The sequence below is a fragment of the Quercus lobata genome, chromosome 2 (genome assembly GCF_001633185.2).
Source record: "Quercus lobata isolate SW786 chromosome 2, ValleyOak3.0 Primary Assembly, whole genome shotgun sequence".
Classification (NCBI taxonomy): domain Eukaryota; kingdom Viridiplantae; phylum Streptophyta; class Magnoliopsida; order Fagales; family Fagaceae; genus Quercus; species Quercus lobata.
The window spans coordinates 59,052,534-59,075,069 of NC_044905.1; the positions used below are offsets into that span (position 1 = coordinate 59,052,534).

The following is a 22,536-nucleotide window of genomic DNA, read 5'->3' on the forward strand; positions in this document are numbered from 1 at the left end:
GGGTTTGAAGAGAGAACCTAAATGGAAGAAGGCTTGGATAGTGTTGATGACATCTGTTTTAACAATATCCCAATACTCTTGATAGAAGAATGCAGGTATGCCATCAGGAGTAGGAGCTTTGTGAGGAACTAATTGGAAGACAGTGTCCTCAATCTCAAGAGTTGTTATTGGCCTATCCAGATCTATGCATTGTTGGTGGGAAAGTTTAGGAATATTGATAGTTTGAAGTTCATTCAGGATATAATCAACACTATGAAGGTCTGTATCCTCATAGGATGCCATAAAGTGATTCACCAATCTGTTCTCAATTTCCTTTGGTTCCTCAATAAGGATACCTTCTTCATTCTTAATATGTAAAATCCAACTCCTAGCTCTTCTCTGTCTAACCACAATTTGAAAGTATGTAGTATTCCTATCCTCATATAAAATCTAATTACTCCTAGCCTTTTGGGCCCACATTATTTCCTCCCTATACATTAACACTTCCAACTCTTCTCTGATAATTTGTTCTCTCCTAACATCTTCTAGGGAAGTGATGGAATTCTAGATTTCCTGTAAGTCAGCCAATTTTCTTTTGATTTCACTATCTGCCTTTCCAAAATCTGACTTGTTCCAATTGATGGCTTCTTTTCTGACATTTGATAATTTATTGTTCAATTGGGTAGCCCTTGAACCCTTTGTATGTAATCTCCATGCCTGATGGATCATATCCTTACAAGTAGGATGATTTAAGCACATTAACTCAAATCTAAAAGGCCTTTTGCTAAAGGGGTATTGGTGCTCAAAATTCAAAAGAATAGGCCCATGATCAAAGTCAATGATAGGCAGGTTTTTTAGAGTGTAGTGTGGGTAGGAATTAACCCATTCTACACTAGCAAAAGTCATATCCAGCCTCTCCATCACAAACCCATCTTGCTCTCTGTTATTCATCCTAGTGAATTTCTATCCAATAGCTACTAAGTCACAGAGTTGTAAGTCAGAGATGACTTGTTGAAAAAGGTCTGCTCCAACAATTGTACCTTGGTTAAAAAGACAATTTTTCCTCATTTGAGAGGATTTGGTTGAAATCTCCAATACATAGCCAACTAGGATGGGCTATGTTTTTTATATTTCTAAGTTGTTGCCACACTTCTTCTCTCTTAGAATGCTCAGGGTGACCATATATGAAAGTAATGGAAAGAGGGTTGCCCTTGTTATCTAAGAGATCAGTATGCTAAGATTCTGGCTAGGTAACCATGCTAAAATCAACCCTCCTCCCAAGCCTTCCCTAGGAACTTCCCATCCCTCAGTAAACCCACATTTAATCCGTACATTTTTTCCCGTTCTCTTTAACTAAACGAGTCTCCATAAGAAACATTACATCAAGCTTAAACTCTAGGGCCTTTTTTTTTGCATTTAAGAACTGCAATAGGTTTGTCCAAACCTCTGCAGTTCCAGCTGTGAAAGACCGCCAAACTTGGGGGTGCTCTCAAAAAAGAGAGTGATTTTTAGGGCACCTCTTTTTTTGGGTAAGTGGTGTGGATTCGCCACTTATCTTTTTATACAAAAAAATAAGAAAAACTAAATATAACTATACATGACTGAATTGTTTCCTTTCATTGATTTAAAAAAGAATACATTGGGTAAATTGAAAATTACATGGTTTTGGATCCTAGTTACAAACTACCAAATAATTACATGGCTTTTGTCCTAGTTACAATCTACCAAAAATAAAACAAAGATAAGACCTAGGTCTACCTATCCAAAGACACTAAATTCAAAGGCTAGGTTACGGAATGGGAAAGTGTTAGACACCCATTCTGCCCAGACAGAGTCTGGTCTTCTAGACTCTTATGACCAATTTACCCCTTTTATACATGCTATGAATGACATGTTGTACATATAAAATAAAATAAAATAAAATAACTAAATCACACAAGTTTATTTATGAATGTATTCTCTTCTTCATTTAGAAAAAAAATTCAGATCTGTGTTGTGAGAAAAAAAATTTTGAATTTGGCTTAGAAAAATTAGATATGTTTTTGTTGTGTAAACAAAATTGGTTTTTGGAGAGAAAATTCAAATTTGTGCTTATTAAAGAAAACAAAATCTTTTGATTTGAAAAAAAAAAATCAAATCTTTTTTTATATGTGCAAAAGATATGAAAAAGATTTATTGAGAAGAGGATTTCATTCATGAAATAAATTTATGCTATGTGTACTAAATAAACCAAACGCAACCATTCATGATCTTTTTTTTTAATTTCAAAATCTGTTATGTTACAAAAAAAAAAAAAAATCAGATTTGTATCTAAGGAAGATACAAATCAATTTCTTTTCTTTTTTTTAAGTTAGATCTGCATCTAAGGAAGATGTAGATCCCTTTTTATTTTGAGAAAATTCATATCTGCATCTAAAGAAGATGCAGATCCCTTTTTTATTTTGAGAAAATTCATTTCTGCATCTAATGAAGATGCAGATCCGTTTTTTATTTTGAGAAAAAGAATTGATAACATGCAGATTTTTTAAACTAAGAAAGAGATCACAACAATAATAAAAGAATCAAGAACATGCTTTAACAATATAAATTAACAAATCATGTTATGGATATTTGAAAGAACTACACTAAAATAAATATATGAACATGCATCATCACAACAAGAGAAACATAAGAAAAGAAAAGGGGAATATGGAACACTCTTCTTCTTGAGAGGATATTTTAGGGTTCAAAGAAATTTATGCAATTATCTTTAAAACCTAAAAACTCTAGCTTGAAAGAATATTAGAGAGGGAGATGAGAATTTTGAGTGTGTGAGAAAGTGTCTCTCTAAGAGCATAAAAGATTGTCAAAGAGTCTGTTGAATTTTTAGATTCAGTCTCTATTTATACAGGCTAGAATGCCTAAAAAATAATCAACGATGAGTAGAATGCGAATCAGGACGATTCTTTCTACGAATAAGTTAAAAAGGATGTGCCTTATCTTCACCCAAAGAGAGTTGGGCCTTAGCCCTTAAGGGTGCCATTCGGCACTTTGAAAGTGCTGATTGGCACTCCAAAAGTGTCGAATGGTACTCTTGGGTGTTGATTGCACTTTCATGTTCGGGTGCATTTTGGACTCATTTTTTAAGTTTTCTTGAGCCAGGCCTTGCACTTAGACGTGTTTTCAATCCGTATTCTAAGATTTTTATCTCTTTTCTGGATAATTCAGGTCTTTTCAGCAACAATTATCTTATAGATAAATACTCTAAAATAAATCTTGATAAATTTTAGATTATCCACAATTTTATTGTTATCCAATTATCTCATTTACTCCTATGCAAGCAATCCTATTTTTGACACTAACTATCAACCAATCACAAAATTATTTAATTAATTTTAATTGTTTAACCAATCAAAATTAATTTAAATTAATAATGCGTGATCGACACTACTTAGACACAATGCATGCTGAGCATGCAAATTTGATCATGTGATATCTTTCGATCAAACAGTCCGACTTGGAAACCAGACATACCGTCGTAACCGTTACAATATCATGATCATTTTCATGATATGCAATAAATGAATTAATGCATGTAATGCAATCATGATTTTTGGGGTACATGGATGGTCATTTCAGTCATCTTCCTTAATTAAATCATGGGTGCAAAATCGAGTGTCTACACCAGCTTAAAATCTTTAGGGTTCTTGGGGAAGCTAAATGGGGCTAGCTTCCCATTGCCCAATTCTATTTTCAATTTCACAAACTCCATGGATTTTACGAAATTGAGAAATTGAAATTTCAGGTGTATCTACAATGACTTCAAATGTACCTTCTTTAGGACAGAAACCACAAAGGAGGCATTGCTGAATATTTCTTCCAAGTCTTCCAAACTCCACCCTAAACCTTTTTCTCGTGACTATTGTTGTAGTAGAAGTCCTTGAAGCAGAAACCCAAATTTCTTCATTTTACAAGTCTAAGAAGGGGCATGGATTAAAACAAGTAGAAATTGGGAAAGGTAGGCAAGGCCCAAGTAATGATGGACCCATATTTTTTAAACTTTCCAATCCAGTGTCCAAACTAACTGCTGGGCCTTGAATAGTTTCCTATGCTGGGTTTGGCATGTGGGAATGTCGGCCCATTTCCTTTACTGTGATCTCATCCCTTACCTGTGATCCTCTTAAATTCGGCCTATTGCTAGTGTTACCCAATTCAAACCAAAACCTACCTCAGTCCACTCTCTAAACTAGGGTTTCAATAAACTCATCAAGTGATTTAGGAATTTGGCCACTTCCCCATGCAGCCCCTTGTAAAACCTTAGGTCTATCCACATTCAAATTATCCAAGTTGAACATCGTCACTGTCATAGAGTCACTTTAGTTTCAGAAGAATCCAATTGAGATTCTCACAGTTCTCCATTAGTGATAAATGGACCATCTCCCCCCACCCAAGTCCACCTAAGATCAAAAGATATTGGGGGAAGCTATAGAGGTCTCATTGAGAAGGAAGAATTAGCCTCCTCATTCGTAACTTGGTGTAGGCCTTAATTATGGTTAAGGTTGGTGGTATTATGGAGTGGATGGTTGAGTGATGGACGGTGAAGGTTACGGGTCAGGTTGTTGGTATCAATCACCTAATGGTCTGGGCTCAAGGTAGGTGAATTGAATGGTGTTGGTGGGATTGCATTGTTACTCAAGATTAAGGAGTGGATTGCCAAATTTAGTATTGCATGTTCATTCTCAGTTTGGATGGTGGTATGGGGGGGTGAATTAGGTGGAATATTTTCAATGTTGGAGGGGTGAGAAATTCCGGGTTCAGGTAAATGTTGTTGGCTTGCTTCAGAGGCCTGATTTGGTGGTGATGGTTCATGATTTCCTTGGTTGGGTAAATGTGTGTTTGGGTGCATGTGATGTTGATGGTGTAAATTACCAAATCTAATCTATGTCGTCCAACGCCTTCTTCTATTGTAAAAAGCTCTAAGGTCATTGATAAAATGTAGTTCTAAAACATCAAAACCAAATTGTACCTAGTGGATCCATTGAATGCGACGTCTTTGTCTGAAAAGCCACCTCTCAATTTCATCCATGTCTTGCGTGCAGCGGCTTCTTGTGTGCCCAATCAAACCACATCTTGTACAAAGTTTGTGAACTCTTTCATATCTACACTGAACCCAGGTTCTTGTACCATCATCCATCCTTAACATAAAGCCTGAGAGAACAGGCATCAATGGATCCATGTGTACTCTAATCCTTATAAAATAGATATTCCGTGGCATTTCGTCTTCCCAATCCACTTTTTCAAAAATTCCAATCAATTTACCCATTCTCTCTGCTAGTTCTAGGTAATGGTATTCCAAGGGAAGACCATGTAGTTGTACCCACAATGAGACATAGTTCAGCTACAATCTATTCAAGACCAGATTTGGTCTCCATTTCTCTAGAGACATAGTTCAACTGCAATCTATTCAAGACCAGATTTGGTCTCCAGTTCTCTAGCACAAAGAAGGCTCCATCAATTGCCCATGGACCTTCATTACATGTATGGTTTAGATCTTCCATGAACTCAAAGTGGAGCAAATAAAAGTGTGAGTCTCTTCCTACAATTGTGATCGAGCCCCTGATCCTCCATGCAGCGTTGATGATGTGTTGTAAGTGGGGAACAGAGAACTTTCTGTAGTCTAGAATGAATCCTATTGCACAAAAGCTCCATAACATCAATTTGACATAAAAGCATTAAGAACATCAAAACCCCAAAATTTGGCCTTAAGTCCTAATCTTAACAGTTTTTAATTTTTGAGTAACTCTCAATTTATGATGTTTCTACCCAAAAAGTATTATTAAACCCTTATTATATGTCCCAAATACATATTATTTCATCTAATTTAGATAAATGCTTACACGATTGGAAAATCATAATTTTCATAACAAACTTTGTACCTAAAAGCCATTTGTTTTTTAATATTTTCACTATGGTCAAACTCTAACCAAAATTTGAGTTCAAAATTTTAATCAAAACCCTTAATTACATTCTTGAACAATAAATTTAATAGATTGATATCCGTAACACAAAATCCCCAATTTAAGAATAAACCTCTTATCCCAATATACAATATCTCTGATAATTTGTTAACCAGCCATTGTTTTGATCAATTGATGGTTTAAATCTTCAATTTCGGTTTCCAAGGGTTTGGCTTACCTCCAGTACTTTTTTAACTGAAATCTCCTTTTACTTTAATGAGAAACTGCCACATCATCCACTAACTAAATAAAAGATGGAGATTAAAACCCACTACCACTTGTCATTGTATATTTAAAACAAAATGACATGTCTAGTTAAAAAAGTACTAGAAGTAAGCCAAACTCAATCCCCAATATCATGATTCTATTGATGAATTGAAATAAACAATAAGTGTAGCATATAAATCCCTAAGTCATACTCAAAACCTAAGGATTTCACAAATTCCAACCAAAGTAATTGGGTTTAAGCAAAATTGACCACAAATCTTGACCTCGCTAATAGGCTTGATTAATTTTTAAAGAGTATTTGATGAAATGAATATCCAAACTATCCAAAATGGATAAAGAAAAAAAAAAAGAATCTTTTCAAATTTTTCGATGAGGGTTAGGTTGAAGGTCACTACAAAATATGAGTACTATAGTAGCATTTGAAAAACATTGCTATAGATTTTGAAAAAGCCGCTATAAGTCCATCTGGGCCATAGCAGCACTATCAAACATTGCTGTAGAACCGTGGTTATAGGTCCATCTAGGTCAATAGCGGCCTTTTAGAAAGCACCGCTATAAACCTAGACCAATAGCAGCCTTTTTAAAATGCCGCTATAGGCCAATTTTTTTTTAATTGGCTATAGCAATGTTTTAAAACGCCACTATAAGGTACGGACCTATCGCAGGGTTTTTAAAACATTGCTATAGGCCTTTTTTTAATTGGCTATAGCAGCATTTTAAAATGCTGTTATAGGTCCATAAAAACGCCGCTATATATATAATATTTTTTTTCCTGGACAGAACTAGTTTTTGGTCATTCCACGAACATATAACCTCTTTTATAACTCCACAAACATATCACCTTGTCCATAAAAATGTCACTATATATATATATATATATATATATATTGTCCTAGGCATTCCACAAACATATCAACCTGATTAAAACTTCACAAAATGCTAAACTAACTACAGTGCTTGTGCTTTCGAAACTACCAAATGTCAATACAATAACAAGCTATAATATATAGATTAAAATGCAAAATTAAAGAAGATGGTCCAAATTTCGTAGACATTACATATAAACAGCTAAGCACCCTACTTTATACATTGAATACAACTAAATAACCATGATGTATACTTGGATCTGCAGGAGAATACTCATCAACCCATATCCTCCTCATCATCATCATTCTCGACCTGAATATAATAGAGGCAAAATCATAACAAAATTTACCAACAACTTTACTAATAACTAATGCATCAAACTACATTAATGTATTAAATATTTTACCTAAGTCTGCATTGAAGTACGCACTGCTTGGCTAAATTCGACCATCATTTTTTTAAATTGGGCGTCACATTCCATCCTTTGATTTCTCTCTTCAGCTAGTAACTGGGTCAGTGTTTCTACTCTAGTCTCCAATTCCATAACCCTTTGATCACTGGCATGGGACAGTGGTGGAGTCATAGTGTACTGCTAAACATCTCTCGTCTTTCTACTAGATGAGGTCGGTCCAAAACTCACCCCACATACACATCCTTGGTGCTCTGGGCCCATCACTTGAGCAAATGCATCATTTGGTGCCAAAAGGACTCCTCCACCACTGCTCTCTCCAGTTAATTGGGTTTCAGGAACATTGAGCACTTCTTGCATCCTCACTTTTTTCACAATTGTACCAAATAACATATTATCTTCTACATATAATGCAAAGAGTTCGGTGTATTTATAATCAACAATTACCTAGTTATTTGTGAATATAAGTAAGGCAAGAAGGATGAACGTAGATAATACTTACAATGTTTTCAATGGCTTGTTCAGTTACAGGACTCCCATCTTTATGTCTATATGCTTTCTCATAGACCACAATACACCCTACTAGCAGCGCTATAGGCCCAATGTTTAAAAACGCTGCTATAGACTCTTCAAAACGCAACTATAGAATACATATAGCAGCATTTTTTGAAAACACCGCTATAGTGAACTTATAGCAGTGTTTTTTTAAAATACCGCTAAATAAAATGCTATTATAGCCAGCGTTTTTTGTAGTGGGTAAAGAAGATTAATCGTCAACCAATCCTTCTAATTTCTTGATTTGGTCTAAAAATATCTTTCTTTATACTGTTTTGGTTGTTCAAGAAACTTTTCCAACTACAATATTAGTCGTTTTTCAATGGTGTTCTTGAGGAGGAGGAAGAGGGGCTATTGGGTTTTCAACTAATATTAGATTTTACAAATATTACAAAGTTGGTCAAAGTTAGGCGATCCTAGAGTTGGGCCAAAAGGACACAAATTAGCAACTCTTCCATCTGATTGGGGGATATTATTTTCATTACTTCAGAATTAGGGCCCCGTATTAATTTAATAAAATAAATTATTTTGGGTTGTCTACGTTATATGGAATAGAAGTATAGAACTTGAAAATTTTCGAAAGGTCAAATGGGTTTATGATAATTGGTTGCCCATTCTTTGTCTAATGCTTCATGTTGGCCCCATAAGTGGGGCTAGGCTAACACAACACTTAACATTAATAATATTATGTTGTGCTTTGCTCATTTGAATTGCCAAATGAAATCAGGAAGTGGGGTTGGTCTTGATAGCGATGCGGGCAACACATCATTGTGATGAAACTATCAACTAGCCATGTCGAATTTGCATAACATGGATGAAGAAAGTTGGGTATATCTAGCCAAATGTCCTTGGAAAGATATACATGACACATTAAAACGCAAGAGCGGTAATGGCAATCAAAAGATGGAAGCTTGAACCAGAACTTTAACCCCATCCCATCCCATTACATTTCTTGTTATGTTCCTGGCAATCAAAAAGCATTTAAAAATGTTGAAGAGAGATTCGTATCAAATTAGACTAACTCCCATGCTGAAGTTGACAAAAAAGAGTCACCAATGAAGTCATTTTACAGTCACCATGTTCACATAATGAGATGCCCCAAAAGATGAATTCTGAAACAAGAACTTTCTTATCATTAGAAACCATGTACAAATTTCGTGAACAAGTTTCTAAACCTCAGCTAGCTACATTCGTAGCTTTAGCACAGCTTACCTCCGGATTCTTTTTCTCTTTTTTTTTTTTTTTCCTTTTTTTCTTGGAGGAGAATTCCAAGAAAGCTAAACAAGAAACAGAATAGCCAACTTTCTGCTATCCCTTTTTCTAAGTCACTCTTTCTTGCTTTTTGGATCCTATTTTTCCTTAGTTCATCTGGTATTACAGCAAGATTGATGTGTGCTTCAACAATTTCCTATTTACAAATCAGATTTGTCGTACTAGCTTATTGCACATGTAGGCCTCGCTTGTTCCTCAGCAGATTGTTGAGAAGTCAGCCGACTTACAAATCTATCTAAGGCTTCCTTCATCCACAAATGCTGACAAACTTCTCTAGCTTCTTGCACGCTCATCTATACCATATAACCAACATATATAACAAATAAACATCAGCAGTTTTACTCACAAAAAAAGAAGAACAACAGCAATTCTTTGAAGAAAAACATTCTAATATTGCAAAATTTAGGCAAAACACTCGCATAGGAAAGCACTAAATTTGTGCCTACCCATATTCTTTTTCGGGCATTCTTCTCAGGCCAGAAATCTAACTGCTCTTGAACAAGCAAAGGGAACATGAATCCTTCATAATATGTATCATGGCTTTTGCTCTTGAAACTCCATTGACCCAGTTCAGACTGCAAGAAGAAATTTCATATGTCAAAAACATTACAAAACTAAATAGTCAAAATAAATTATAAGTCAAATGATTTTTCACCCGCTAATATTTTCGGTAGGGGAAAAAGACAAATTCTGTGAGTTAAATTTCAGAAGAAAAACGCAATAATAATAATACAAGTACAAATTTGTATGACCGCCTAGGTAACACGGCATAAAAAGTAATTTATTAATCTTTTCAAGTTAAAAATCAAGTGAGAAATAAATTCCCTACTGTTAAAAAAATTCTTCCTATGTAAGGTGGAAGATGTAAATTAGTGCACCATCAATGTCAGATAAAACCACCATTGATATTACTTTTATTATATACCAATCAAAATTTACTACTTCAATAATTGTGAAATTTGCTATATCTTTAGATTTTCAGTTATAAAATAAGTGTGTACAATATTGATGTTCAGTTGAGCAAAACAGGGAACTCCAGAGAACCACTAACCTCGATAATGCCTCGAACCCCTGCTTCCTCTAGGGTCTCCCGTGAAGCTGCCTCTATTTTGGATTCATCTGTTTCCCAACCTCCCTGGGAATTACATACATGTTAGTTTGAAAGTAATTTTATTTAAAATTAGTTAAGACAACAAGAACATCATAATAACATTCACTAAATAGTTACAACAATATGAGTACCTTTGGGAACAACATCCCTTTGCCTTTTTGAGAACTGATGACAAGAACTTCTAAATCTCCTGCATCTTCAATGGAAGTCCGGTTTGTAATCCTGTATCTGTATGGTATGCATCTATACAACACAAAAGAGTATGGTACATTTTAGCTACTAAGAACATACATTCGTTGACTCATGAACAAATCTTCAATATTTACTAGATAGGATTCACGTCATAATTAATTCCTCTTTTAACATTTAAATCATTGAAAGTAGGAGTATAATTTTGTAGAGTAAAATTTTAATTCTTTGACGCTACCAAGATATTCAAGAACCTTTTTGTTTCACTTAAAACAAAATATAAGGCCCATCATTTATAAATGGATTTATTTCAGAATGCATAATCTTACGAGACAGTTCTATAGAACACCTCTTTCACATTACATGAGTTCTATTAGCCTGCTGAACTCTATCAAATATGAAACCAAAATCTCACAATACAGTTTTATGAGATTCTTTGTTTTTATTTAATGTCAATTATAAAATTGAGTCTTGACCTCATGGATCGGAAGTTACAAATTTAAGTCATAAACTTAAATTCAAAAACTATAAATTAATATGGATTCTGGTGTGGGTTAAAAAAAATAAAGAAATAAAATTTTAGGGAAGGAAAAAGAAGTTTCCACATGGCTAAAGGTCAATAGATTAATAAGCATTATTCTTCATTTTCTGACGGTGATAAGATTAGAGTAGAAAAACAGAAGCAAAGATGGGTAAAATGTCGGCTAGTGGCCCCCAACAAAAAGTAAACCTTTCCCATCACGCCCTCCAATCGGTGTTCTTTGACCGTTTTAGCTATGAAAAATGTCAAATTTTGCACAAATTTAGAAAGGCCTCCACTGAAAATGTCAATCAAAAAAAAAGGCTTTCGTTACCCAGAATTTGAAGGGTATAGTACTTTTTCGAAAGAAAAAGACTCTTATTAACGATACACTAATAATTGATTGTGAATTTTCTTGAAATTTATATACAACATAATTTTTTGAAAAAAACCCAATTAACAAAAATTAAGTGACCTTTAACTTGTATTTAATCAAGAGACACAAAACAAGATTTAAAGAGGAAAAACATCAAAAGGATACCAAAATGTTTAGGTAATTATATCAATGGGGTAACTTTTTTTTGAGGAGGAGGAGGTATTTCTCCATTTCATGATGAAACATTATGAACCAAATGAAGAAACTAGAAAAAGAACCAAAATTTATGAAAACCAATTCCATTATTATATAATTTGAGAGAGAGAACCAACCCTACGACTTGGCGACGACCCTTGTTGTATCGTTGCAAATGCCTTCCAGTGCGAGATACCAAAGCAACAATGTTTTCTTGAGACATCAAAGTGACCATTTTGTATTATTGGTTTTGGGAAGAATTCTTGAAAACGAAAACAAAAAACTTGCTTCCAATAATCTTCTCAATACAAGAAAATAGACCAAAATTAAGCTGCAGCAGTAGCTGCTAGCTCTCGATCTTATTATAGATAATGAAGGATAAGAAGAGAGAAAGTTGTGAAGATCCTGTAATGAAATGAAATGTTTCTGTTTCTTCTGTTATTAGTGGATATGAGGAGACAAAAGGGACAGCCGAACCACCCCCTTTAATAATGGCAAGTGTGTGAAAGAGAGAGAGAGAAGAAACAAGAAGAGAAAGAGAACGTCCTTGTTTGGCTGGACCACAAATAATATAATTTATTTATTTATTTTGGGTTTTGTGGGAAATGCCGTTTGCATGGATCCAGGCTACGTATTGCTGATGTGTAATGCTCCTTTTTTTTATGTGGATGTCAATATCCAACTGCTGGGACTGGTTGTTGTATTAGGCTAGTTTTAGATTTTAATTTTAGTTCTAATTAAAACACACACTTTTTTTGTTTTTACATAACTTGCTGTTACCATCTTTAACCCTAAAAATGAATCTTTCCTATTTCACTTCCATTCACGTACAAAATTTTACTGTTGTTGTAGTTCAAACTTTATATTTAGTTTTCTATTCTTAGTAACTATTATTCTATTTTTATTATTTTTTCTCTCCTAAAAATAAATAATGAAGTTCCTTTTTATCTTTTCCACTATTTTCCCATTTTCTATACATCTTCTCTTTCACATAAATAATTCATATTTTACACACAAATTAACAATTCACAAATTCACCTCCAAAAATTCTTTTCATTCAAAAAACTTGCCCTATGCGCTCAATTTTTATCTGGTTTGAGGTATAATCTAAGCGTCTCATCTGGTGCAAGTGAGACCTAGCAGTGCCACTCAGGTCTAGTAAAAATGGCTGCGACAAGTAACCTTTTGAAGTAGTATCATGAGAAATAAAAGAGTATTGGGCTATTTAGGTAGTCTTTGCCTTTTTCATCATGGGTCCTTAGAATGGAAAATTTTGGTGATACAACTTTGTGTACAACGTTGTGCACTACTTGCCACGTGGGCGAGTTGTGTACAAGGTTGTGCACAGAGTTGTGGCACCAAAACCACTCCCTTAGAATATGACCATAGGCCCACCTTCGTATGCTCCTAATTGAGGCATGGGACTAGGAAGGCCGGCCTAAGCCATCTTGGCATAAGATAAGACCCTAGATGAGACATTCACAACAGCCTGACCACAGAAATGGCTCAGGGCATCTACTTCTTATGATTAGGCATGGCTTGTTAAGAAAATGACATGAAAAAGGTGGTTTGAACTTTGAAGGGATTATGGAAACAAAGTATATGTCATATGTGCACAAGGAAAGCTATCGGTGGATATGGGACTTAACAGCGATCTATACCTTGATAGGAATCCTGGCATTAGCATCAACTAAGCCAATGAAAGTATGATCTATATGCCATATGAGTAAGATGGCAATGAGGTAACGGGGTCAAATTATAGGTGCCTTGTCCCTACCTTATCTCCTTTATGGGACTAGAAAAATGCATGTCTAGTTTGGGACAAATTGGAAATGTTTTACTAATACTAATGAGATATATAGCTCCAACAGTGATAAGATTATAATGAAACAAAAATGGAAAGGTTGATTGTGAGAGTACGATGAGAGAAGGAAAAACAATTTCTTTCAAGATTATAATTAATTATGTAAAAAAAATTAATATAACTAGCTAGAATATGTATTACTCCCTCCGTCCCACTTTGTTTGTCCTGTTTGAAAAGTCAAACTTTTTAAGGGAACATTAATTATTGTCTTGTCTACCTTTTAAAAATGTATAAGTTTCCAAATCTACCCTTAAATAAATTTATCAAAAAATTGAATTAGTAAATTAATAGGGATATAATAGGAACATTAGTAAATTAATGAGTTTTATTTTTAGAAACAGGACAATATATAAATAATTTATATATATGTTAAATAAAATATTAATATATTATATATACATCAGGCCAAGGTGGGCAATATTTGTCTTTGCCATGTCACCCTTTTAAGGACAAAAATGTATTTTACCTAATAATTATTATCTCAGTTAAATCTCCTTAAAAAGATTTATCAAAAAATTTAATATACTACTTATTTCATTTGTGAACAAAGATTCTAGCTAATACAATTTGACATTTGTATTTTCTTCTTCTTTTTTTACGTTATCAAAGTCAAAACGTACGCAATACCAATTCATTGTTTAAAAAGATCTTAATACTTTATTTTTCGCTTTACATTCATTTTCTTAATTAAGTGCCTGAACTTGAAAGACATGCCCTGAACTTTAAGGTTATTAAGTTCAATCCATCAAAATATCCAAACTTAACTGTAGTTTTTGCATGATTAGTTAATTACTCTCCGTCAGTTGAGCCGGGAGAGAGAGTTGACAATGTACCTGCTAATCCTATATATATTTAGACCAAAAACAGCAAATTATTGTCTAAAACACAAAGTAGACTGCCAGTTTCTCAATGCCAAGCACTCGCATAAACATGAATTGTCAATGAATTAGTAAAAACCTTTTCCCATATTTAGACCATAGATAGCAACTTGGCCCAAATTCAAAGTTCTGGTGGTTTCTTTCTTTTTATCAAGTACTCACATGAAAATGAATTGTCAATGGAAATATGATTATTTTCGAAACTTTCGTGTGATAATCATATTCCTTTCGGTGTATAGCGATCTGCCGCTTTTTTCGGTGAGTGAATGCGGCTATGCATGCATGTTCTTTTTGAGATTCTAATGATTTTGACACCTTTATTATATACGAAAATTTGTGGAGTACGGTATCAAAAAAAGGTATGAGAATCAAATAGCTATAGATTAGTTTTAAGCAATGGGATTTTTCGAATGGGACAAACTACATATTCTGCTGATACTAACATAACTCATCCCAAAAAAAAAAAAAAGTCTATCTCAATGACAAACTAATATTATTCACCAGATCCCATTAAATATATATATATATATATATATATAAAAGCAAGAAATGAGAAAAATAAAATAAAAAGACTTGAAAATTGAGCCAGTTAAAGTCAACCGTTGAGGGCACATATGTCAAGCACATGGTTTGAATCTGAAGTGTATCCTAGATGCTTATATAATTATTTAACGGCCCTAGTAAAACATTGATGGATAAATCAACAAGAACGCCACTACAAGTGTGACTTGATGATAAGAGTTTTTAAATTGCTTTATTTGATATATTGTTCAAGCGATAATACTAGTAAGACCCCAGTGGTACACATAATATTATTCATTACCGTCATGTGATATGAAGTCAATGAGTCCACACCAAAAACTCATTTCTTTTTGAAAAAAAGAAAGATAAATCCCCCAAGAACATTGTAGATGACAGTAGCTTAGTATAGTATATTGATGAGGAGGAGACTAGAGAGGGGAGGAGAAAATTGACATGAATTGAGATATAAATTATAAAATTAATGATAGTGACAAAATTAGGATGCTTCTAATTAACACCACTAACCATTGAATATTACTCGTGAAACTAATTTACAGCATATAATTAATCTTCCAACTAATAAACATAGCAGGTTAAAATCCTAATCAAGATTAAGTTTACAACATATCGTGATTCACTGTATTCACATGATTCAACTAGTTTTTGTACACTTTTTTTTTTTTTTTTTGATAAAGGGAAAAATAAGATTCAAACTATAAAAATAAGCTGACATAAATAATGTCATTATCACTATACACTTGCATTAAGAGTGAAAATAAAAGTAAAGTCGTACTAGCCAGAAAGAACCTTATTTTCAATGAATTATTAAAGCATTCAAACTAGTGTGAACTCCAATGAAAAATGGAGGACTTTTTTTTTTTTCCTTCGTAGTTGAATGATTGGGGTCATGCCCTCTAATGTAAGGCATGTATTTTTCTTTTTCATCCCGCCCACCCAAGTAGAAATTTGAGTAAGTCTTGCATTTTTTTTTTTTTTTAATTTTTGTGATTTTCAACTTATGAAAAGAAATATAGTAAGTCTTGCATGTATTTTTTTTTTTTAATTTTTGTGATTTTCAACTCATGAAAATAAATTTTTTTTTTGAGAATGATAAAAAGAAATATATAAGTATATATATAGCCTACAAATTAATTAGTCTATAGAGTTGAAAATCACAAAAACCATATATTGCGTGTTACACAAATCCTCATTCTTGACCCTTCTTTTCTTTTTTATTTGGTAGAAATTCTTGACCCTTCTTTTAACATATGAAACCACCCCTCTCCAATTGTCACACGTAGTTGGTATTTTGGTGTTAGCAACATTTATTGGAGCATTTAAAAAGTTTGTCGTGATACACGACTAGTCGGTCACTTGTCGGTGGGATCTGATTTTCTATATTGATTATATTATTGTTATATTATTATATGCTTTCCAAGTTAGCACTTATTTATTGTTATAAATAAATAAATGTGAATCACTATAGATATATAGTTTATGTCATCGTTGACAAATTGATATGTGAATCCTCCCACATAATTGAGTTCCCCAATTTTTTATTTTTATTTTTTTAGCACTTGTGGAATGTGATGATCATCATCATCATCATATATATATAAATATATATATATATATATATATATATATATATTATAAAGGAAGTTCAGGAAAAATTGGGCACGAAAGTATGCGCCATAAATTAAACAAGCAGGTGGCTGCACAATCATGTGGCATAAGCGCAAATTTCCATGCATAATTCCTATTTCAATTACATGTAAGATAAGATAAAGTTTCCGAATTATAACTTTTATGTCGTAACTATCAATTTTTTATTTAAAAAAACAAAAATAACAACAACAAACTCGATCGTAAGTGTAAGTATAGAAATTTAACTAAACTTCATTCTATCTAATCAGCCCCCACCTTGCAAATGATCCAATTTTTAATGTTAAGGTTGTTTTAACATTTCAGCAAATGGCATTTATATATGGTTAATGATTTGGTAAGACGCACAATGGGCGTATATATATAATTATATATTGTTAGTGCATGTTATCAAAACAATTAATTGTTTTTTTCTTTTACTATAAAAATTTTCTTAAAATAGTTCATAAACCAATGTCCTTAAAGCATTCATTAACATTTCTCATACACTTATATACTGTCTATCTCAATGGCTAAGGCCAGTCTATTTATTTGTAGTTTACTTTATTTATACAGAAAATTACTTGTTGTGCGCACATATTGCTTATACTGAACTAACACATGCCTGTATGACAAGCTCTTGTACAATTTCATACATAATGTAATATTATAAAGATTATTATTTTATTCTCTTTGTCTTTTATTTTATCAACAACACCAAATTTTGGGTTAATTATGAATCCTTAACAAATTAGTTAGGGTAGATCACATTTATTATTTTCCACTATTTATTTCTATTTGAAATCATACTCAATGTTCTTGTTATCAGTTCTATTATCATTATTTTTGTCCTCTTCTAAATTTTTTCCCTTCTTCAACTTGAATCGACTCACTCTTTGTACTTATGGATTAATCACTTTCTTCTAAACATGACTAACCAATTTCAGGTGCTTCTTTCTCATCTTTTCACTAATAGAGGGGGGTCACCCCTATCTTTAAGGGAATTTTTTTCGTTTCAAATTTCATCTTTATGTGCATTTTTAATACTTATCAATCTTTAAATTCTTATGTTAACTACACTCATTTTATTAATATGTTAATGTTGGGTCCCAAATAATATTATCACAAATATTAGCAATCCAAAATAATAATCACACACAAGAACACAAATATTTACGTGGAAAACTCTTTCTCTTTTAAGGGAAAAATCATGGGACAAACTCCGAATCAATTCACTATTTATCAAATCAATTACAATTATTCTTGTGTATGTATCAAGGCTAAAGAAAAAATCTATCTTATTTTCTTTACTCCCACACACACTAATTATCATTCTCAAAGGCGGTAACACTTTACTCTCTCCTTTTTTATTTTCTTTTCCATGCACAGCTTTCTCTCTCTTGGCTGTCTTCTTTTTCTCTAAGCGGCTCCCTCTTGGCTGCTCTCTCTTTTTTCTTGTGCAGCACCTATTTCTCTGTTTTCTTCAATTTGCGACAATACTCTTTGTTGCTGCTCTCTCTTCTTTGGCTATCTTCTCAAATGTGGCAACACTTTACTCTCTCCTCCTTCTTGCGTTTCACCCAAGCGAAAATATCTTTTTTCTCTCTTGGTTTCACGCCCTATTTTCCCTCTCTCTATAGGGAGGACCGTACCCTTGGGCCAAAGCCAAAGCCAAAGCCATCAAATTCTTTGTAGCATTGTCTATTTATAAGACTCTTTTTTTATTCTCTCTTGAATTAGGAATACATTATTTCTTTAATAAAAAAATAGACTTTCCTTCCACAATTAGGAAAAACTCAAATTAATTTTTCCTTCTTCTTTCTTCAACTAGGAAATCTAATTGACTTTCCAAGTCACAATTGGAATTTGCTCTTACTTCTTAAGAGCCCAACATTTCGGGGGTGTTTGGTTCATCAATTTTCATAACTCATATCTCTGTTTCCATAACTCATAACTCAAAAATGATGGGACCCATCGCTAGAAGTTCGTTTGGCACCATCATAACTCTGTTTCCATAACTCTGTTTTCATCACTCAATTCTCTGATTTTTGAGTTATGAGTTATGGAAACTGAAAACACATTTTAGCTGTTTTCAATTTCTATAACTCATAACTCAATAGCATTTTCATAAATAACACTACATGGAGGGACCCACTGTCAAACTTTAGCCGCAACTTTTGACCATCTCTTTTTTTTTTTTTTTCGCTGGGTTCGGTGCGTGCATTTCTTTCATCTTCTTTTTTTTCTTTTTCCTTTCACACTAGGTGGCTTCTTCTTCCTTCTGATCTGGGTTTTTTTCTTTTTTTTCTTTTTCTTCTTCTTCTTCTTTCACTGGGTTCAGTGATATGATCTGAGTTTTTTTTTTTTTTTTCACTGGGTTCAGTGATACTAAAAAATTATAAAAATAAAAAATAAAAAATAAAACTACACCGAGTGACAAGTATGGGACACACAAACAGTGTGAAAAATATTGAGTGAGGACAAGTGAGTGATGGTGCCAAACGGGTAGGGTATTTTTAGTGATGAGTGATGAGTGACGGAAATTGAATGATGAAAAATATTCATCCAGACATGGCCTTAATATCATAAAGCATAATTGGTCATATAACAGTCTCATAAAATTTTTCAAGTGACAATGTACCAACTATTGGGATATAGGTCTTCAAATCCAATTTGTATGACATTTTCAATTAATAAAAGTGTTTCATTTTCTATCATCTCTCAAAAACAAAATATGGACATTGGATATTATGCATTCATTTCATAAATTTTCCATAATTACATTGTATGCGATTCAAGAATATTGATGAAATTAACATACACGAGATCTAAATTACAATTCCTTATGACTTATAAAATTTATAAGTAGTTGATGATGAAATTGAGCATTTCATCTTATAATAATAAAACATATTGATAACAAAGCACTGCGGCACAAAGGAAAATACTCTACAATTAACTGCTCCGATAATTGCTGGATGTCGTCATAGATAAAGGAAGTTAATTTTAATTGTTTGTGAGAGAAATAAATAAATAATTAACAAAAGAGAAAGGTGAGCGCGGCGGTCCTTTCTTTCATTTAAAAATTTTGCGAATCTTTTTCAACTTCTGTACTGCTCTTATAAAATCTGAAACTTGAGATGAGAATCGTACATTTGAGTGGTGACAAGACCAGACCACTAAGAAATTTGCTGCCAAGTGTGGGCAAAAAAATGCCTGATGGTCATGGCTCATGATTTTGACGCATGCACTTTGATCGAGCTTTACATTACATCCACTACTAGTTGACAAGAGGCAAGGATAAAAATGGTGGGTTTTGATGACTCTCACCACTTGTAGATATTAATTATAATGATGTTCTCCTCTTCACTTTTTCAGCTTTTGATCTTGTCTTAATTTGCAATTTGCATGGTTGGAGGTGAGGCAAGCTCTCTATAGTGACCTAGCTACAATCCAAACTTAATTGGTGACTTTTTGCCTCTAAATCAGTGGCTTTCACACCCAAATATCACTTTACAATTTTCATTACCAAATAGGGTCTTTCTTTGATTAATTAATCAATTTGAATCAGTGGATATTAAAGGTCTTAGCCCATTCACAATAAACTCAACAAACCAAATATTTTCTTGTTCTTCTCTTTTTGTTATTTTTTCTTTTTTGAATGAGGAACCAAATCTTTTCTAAATTTTAGCTAAACCATATTTTAGTTACAATCTTCCAAGAACTCAACAATATTATAAAGTACTGCGGCTTTGCTAAATAATTATTCACCTTTTTTTTTCTCCTACAAACACATTTCTTTCTCCATCTCTTTCTATTTAATCTCAATGATAAAGTTAGGATTTCGCTTTGGAAGGGCAAAATATATACTTAAAGTACATGTTTCCATCATATTATGCACGTACACAACACACACATATTATGTATAACACTTAAGACCAATCTATATATATATATATATATAATAAAATGATACTCATGTGAATACTAAGTGGTGATTTAATGTTATAAAACCTATAAAAATATAACATATCTATTATGGTTTGTGATAGGGATAAAAAATAGTACTTATTCATACAAGGCATAAGGCTGACGGTTTTAGATAAGCCATCAGGCATAAGCTGACGGGTACAGTTATAACCGTTAGCTTCCTCATGTAGTAGTTAACAGCCGGTGTCCTATATTGAGGGAATAAGGGAAGTCTGCAAGACACGCCTAAAGGCTGACGACATCAACAAAACTAACGCCAGTAAGGCTGAAGGAAGTAAATAAGCTAACGACCTTGATATTTGTTTACTTGCCCTCCACGTTTGATGCTACTCAAAGGATCCTTATAAGGAAAGGATCCCGCCAAATACGCCTAAGAGGACACCTATAAGGAAAAGACTTCCGCATCAAGGAAGAGATGTCAACCCCTTACATAAAAGCCCCAATACCCTCACTAGCCAAGATATGCATAATTTACCCTCTCTTGCACTCTAGAGTTGTGAGAATAGTTCTAACTTGACCTACGAAGGGTATTTGGCCGGCACCACACCAGTGCTCCCTGTTAGGTCTTCTCTTTTCATTGTGCAGGTGCTATTTCGAGTGTGCGAGGACTGTGTGGCTTACTGGTGATTTTTTCGGCATCATCAGTTGGCACCGCCTATGGGAAGCGTTTCGCGGATTGTAAGCCATATTATCGCTTCCCAGATAGAAGAGTTGCATGGTGCTCACTCGCTCAATGGCAGCCATTAACAACGTTCAAGAAGAAGAACCACCCACAACCACCCTCGAGAGACAGGTTAAAACTCTCGCTGCTGCCGTGAAACGCCTCACCAAACAAAATCTCAACCTGGAAGAGCAGCTGTGCCAGAAAAATGCAATATCAGGTAACCAAGGAGCAGATCAAGAAGGAACCAGCGCTGAAAGAAGGAATCAAGAGGGACCACAGGCCAGTAACGCCCCAAGCAGACCGAAGCGACAAAACATGAGCCTCCCCTCCCTAGTGGATACGGCTCCACCACCTATTATCGCGGAGATGCAGGCAATGAAGGAACAGATGAAAGTCATGATGAGCACTTTCAAGGGACGAGTGTCCAGTGATCTTGACGACCTTGTTAACCGAACTAACTCGCCTTTCACCGCCTCCGTCAACTCCTTCCCCCTGCCGAGCAAGTTTCGCATGCCACAGATAGATAGTTACGACGGGGTCAAGGACCCTCTAGATCACCTAGAGACCTTTAAGACCTTGATGCACCTTCAAGGAGTAGCAGATGAGATCATGTGTAGGGCCTTCCCTACAATGCTAAAGGGTGTGAAAAGAATTTGGTTCAGCCGGCTGACGCCCAACTCCATCAGCACCTTCAAGGAGCTAAGCGCTCAATTTACTGCGCACTTCATCAGGGGACATACGTACAAGAGGTCTACGGCTTGCTTGATGAGCATTAAGTAGCGAGAGGAGGAGATGCTGAGATCCTATATATCTCGTTTCAATAAGGAGGCACTCTCGATCGACGAAGCCGACGACAAGATACTTGTAGCGGCATTCACTAATGGGCTGAAGAAGGGTAAGTTTTTGTTTTCCCTGTACAAGAACGACCTAAAGACCATGTCAGAGGTGCTTTACAGGGCCATCAAGTACATGAACGCTGAAGACACGCTGCTGGCTCGAGAAGAAAAACCCAAGAAAAGGGAGAAGCGAGAAGACACACGGCAGGACAAAGGCTGGAAGAAGGCAAGGACAGGAGACCGAAGGGATGAAAGGCGCCTTAAGCCCCTTGGAGAAAGATTCACAAGCTTCACTCCATTGACCACCCCGATAGATCAAGTTCTAATGCAAATCAAGGATGAGGGGGCTCTGACATTCCCTGGAAAGCTGAAGGGTGATCCCAACAAACGATCTAGGGATAAATTTTGCCGCTTCCACCGTGACCATGGTCATGACACGGC

The 22,536-nt window shown here is 34.4% G+C and overlaps 1 protein-coding gene across 1 annotated transcript; it reads right to left on the minus strand.

Annotated features, from left to right (window-relative positions):
- Nucleotides 1-9,046: 9,046 nt before the first annotated feature.
- Nucleotides 9,047-12,165, minus strand: LOC115975981 (nudix hydrolase 17, mitochondrial-like). The gene is made up of 5 exons (XM_031097036.1): nucleotides 11,835-12,165; nucleotides 10,549-10,660; nucleotides 10,358-10,441; nucleotides 9,753-9,881; nucleotides 9,047-9,599 (listed from the first exon to the last, which is right to left on the minus strand). Exons 1-5 carry the CDS (start codon nucleotides 11,930-11,932, stop codon nucleotides 9,468-9,470), a joined length of 555 nt encoding a protein of 184 aa, XP_030952896.1. The 5' UTR covers nucleotides 11,933-12,165; the 3' UTR covers nucleotides 9,047-9,467.
- Nucleotides 12,166-22,536: the final 10,371 nt, after the last annotated feature.

Bases quoted from the DNA above. Each gene is read 5' to 3' on its own strand.
- LOC115975981 (XM_031097036.1), bottom strand. From the start codon at position 11,932: ATGGTCACTTTGATGTCTCAAGAAAACATTGTTGCTTTGGTATCTCGC. The intron at 10,442-10,548 runs GTACTCATATTG...TGTAATTCCCAG, and splicing joins AAGGGATGTTGTTCCCAAAG to GGAGGTTGGGAAACAGATGA. The intron at 9,600-9,752 runs GTAGGCACAAAT...TATATGGTATAG, and splicing joins ATGCCCGAAAAAGAATATGG to ATGAGCGTGCAAGAAGCTAG.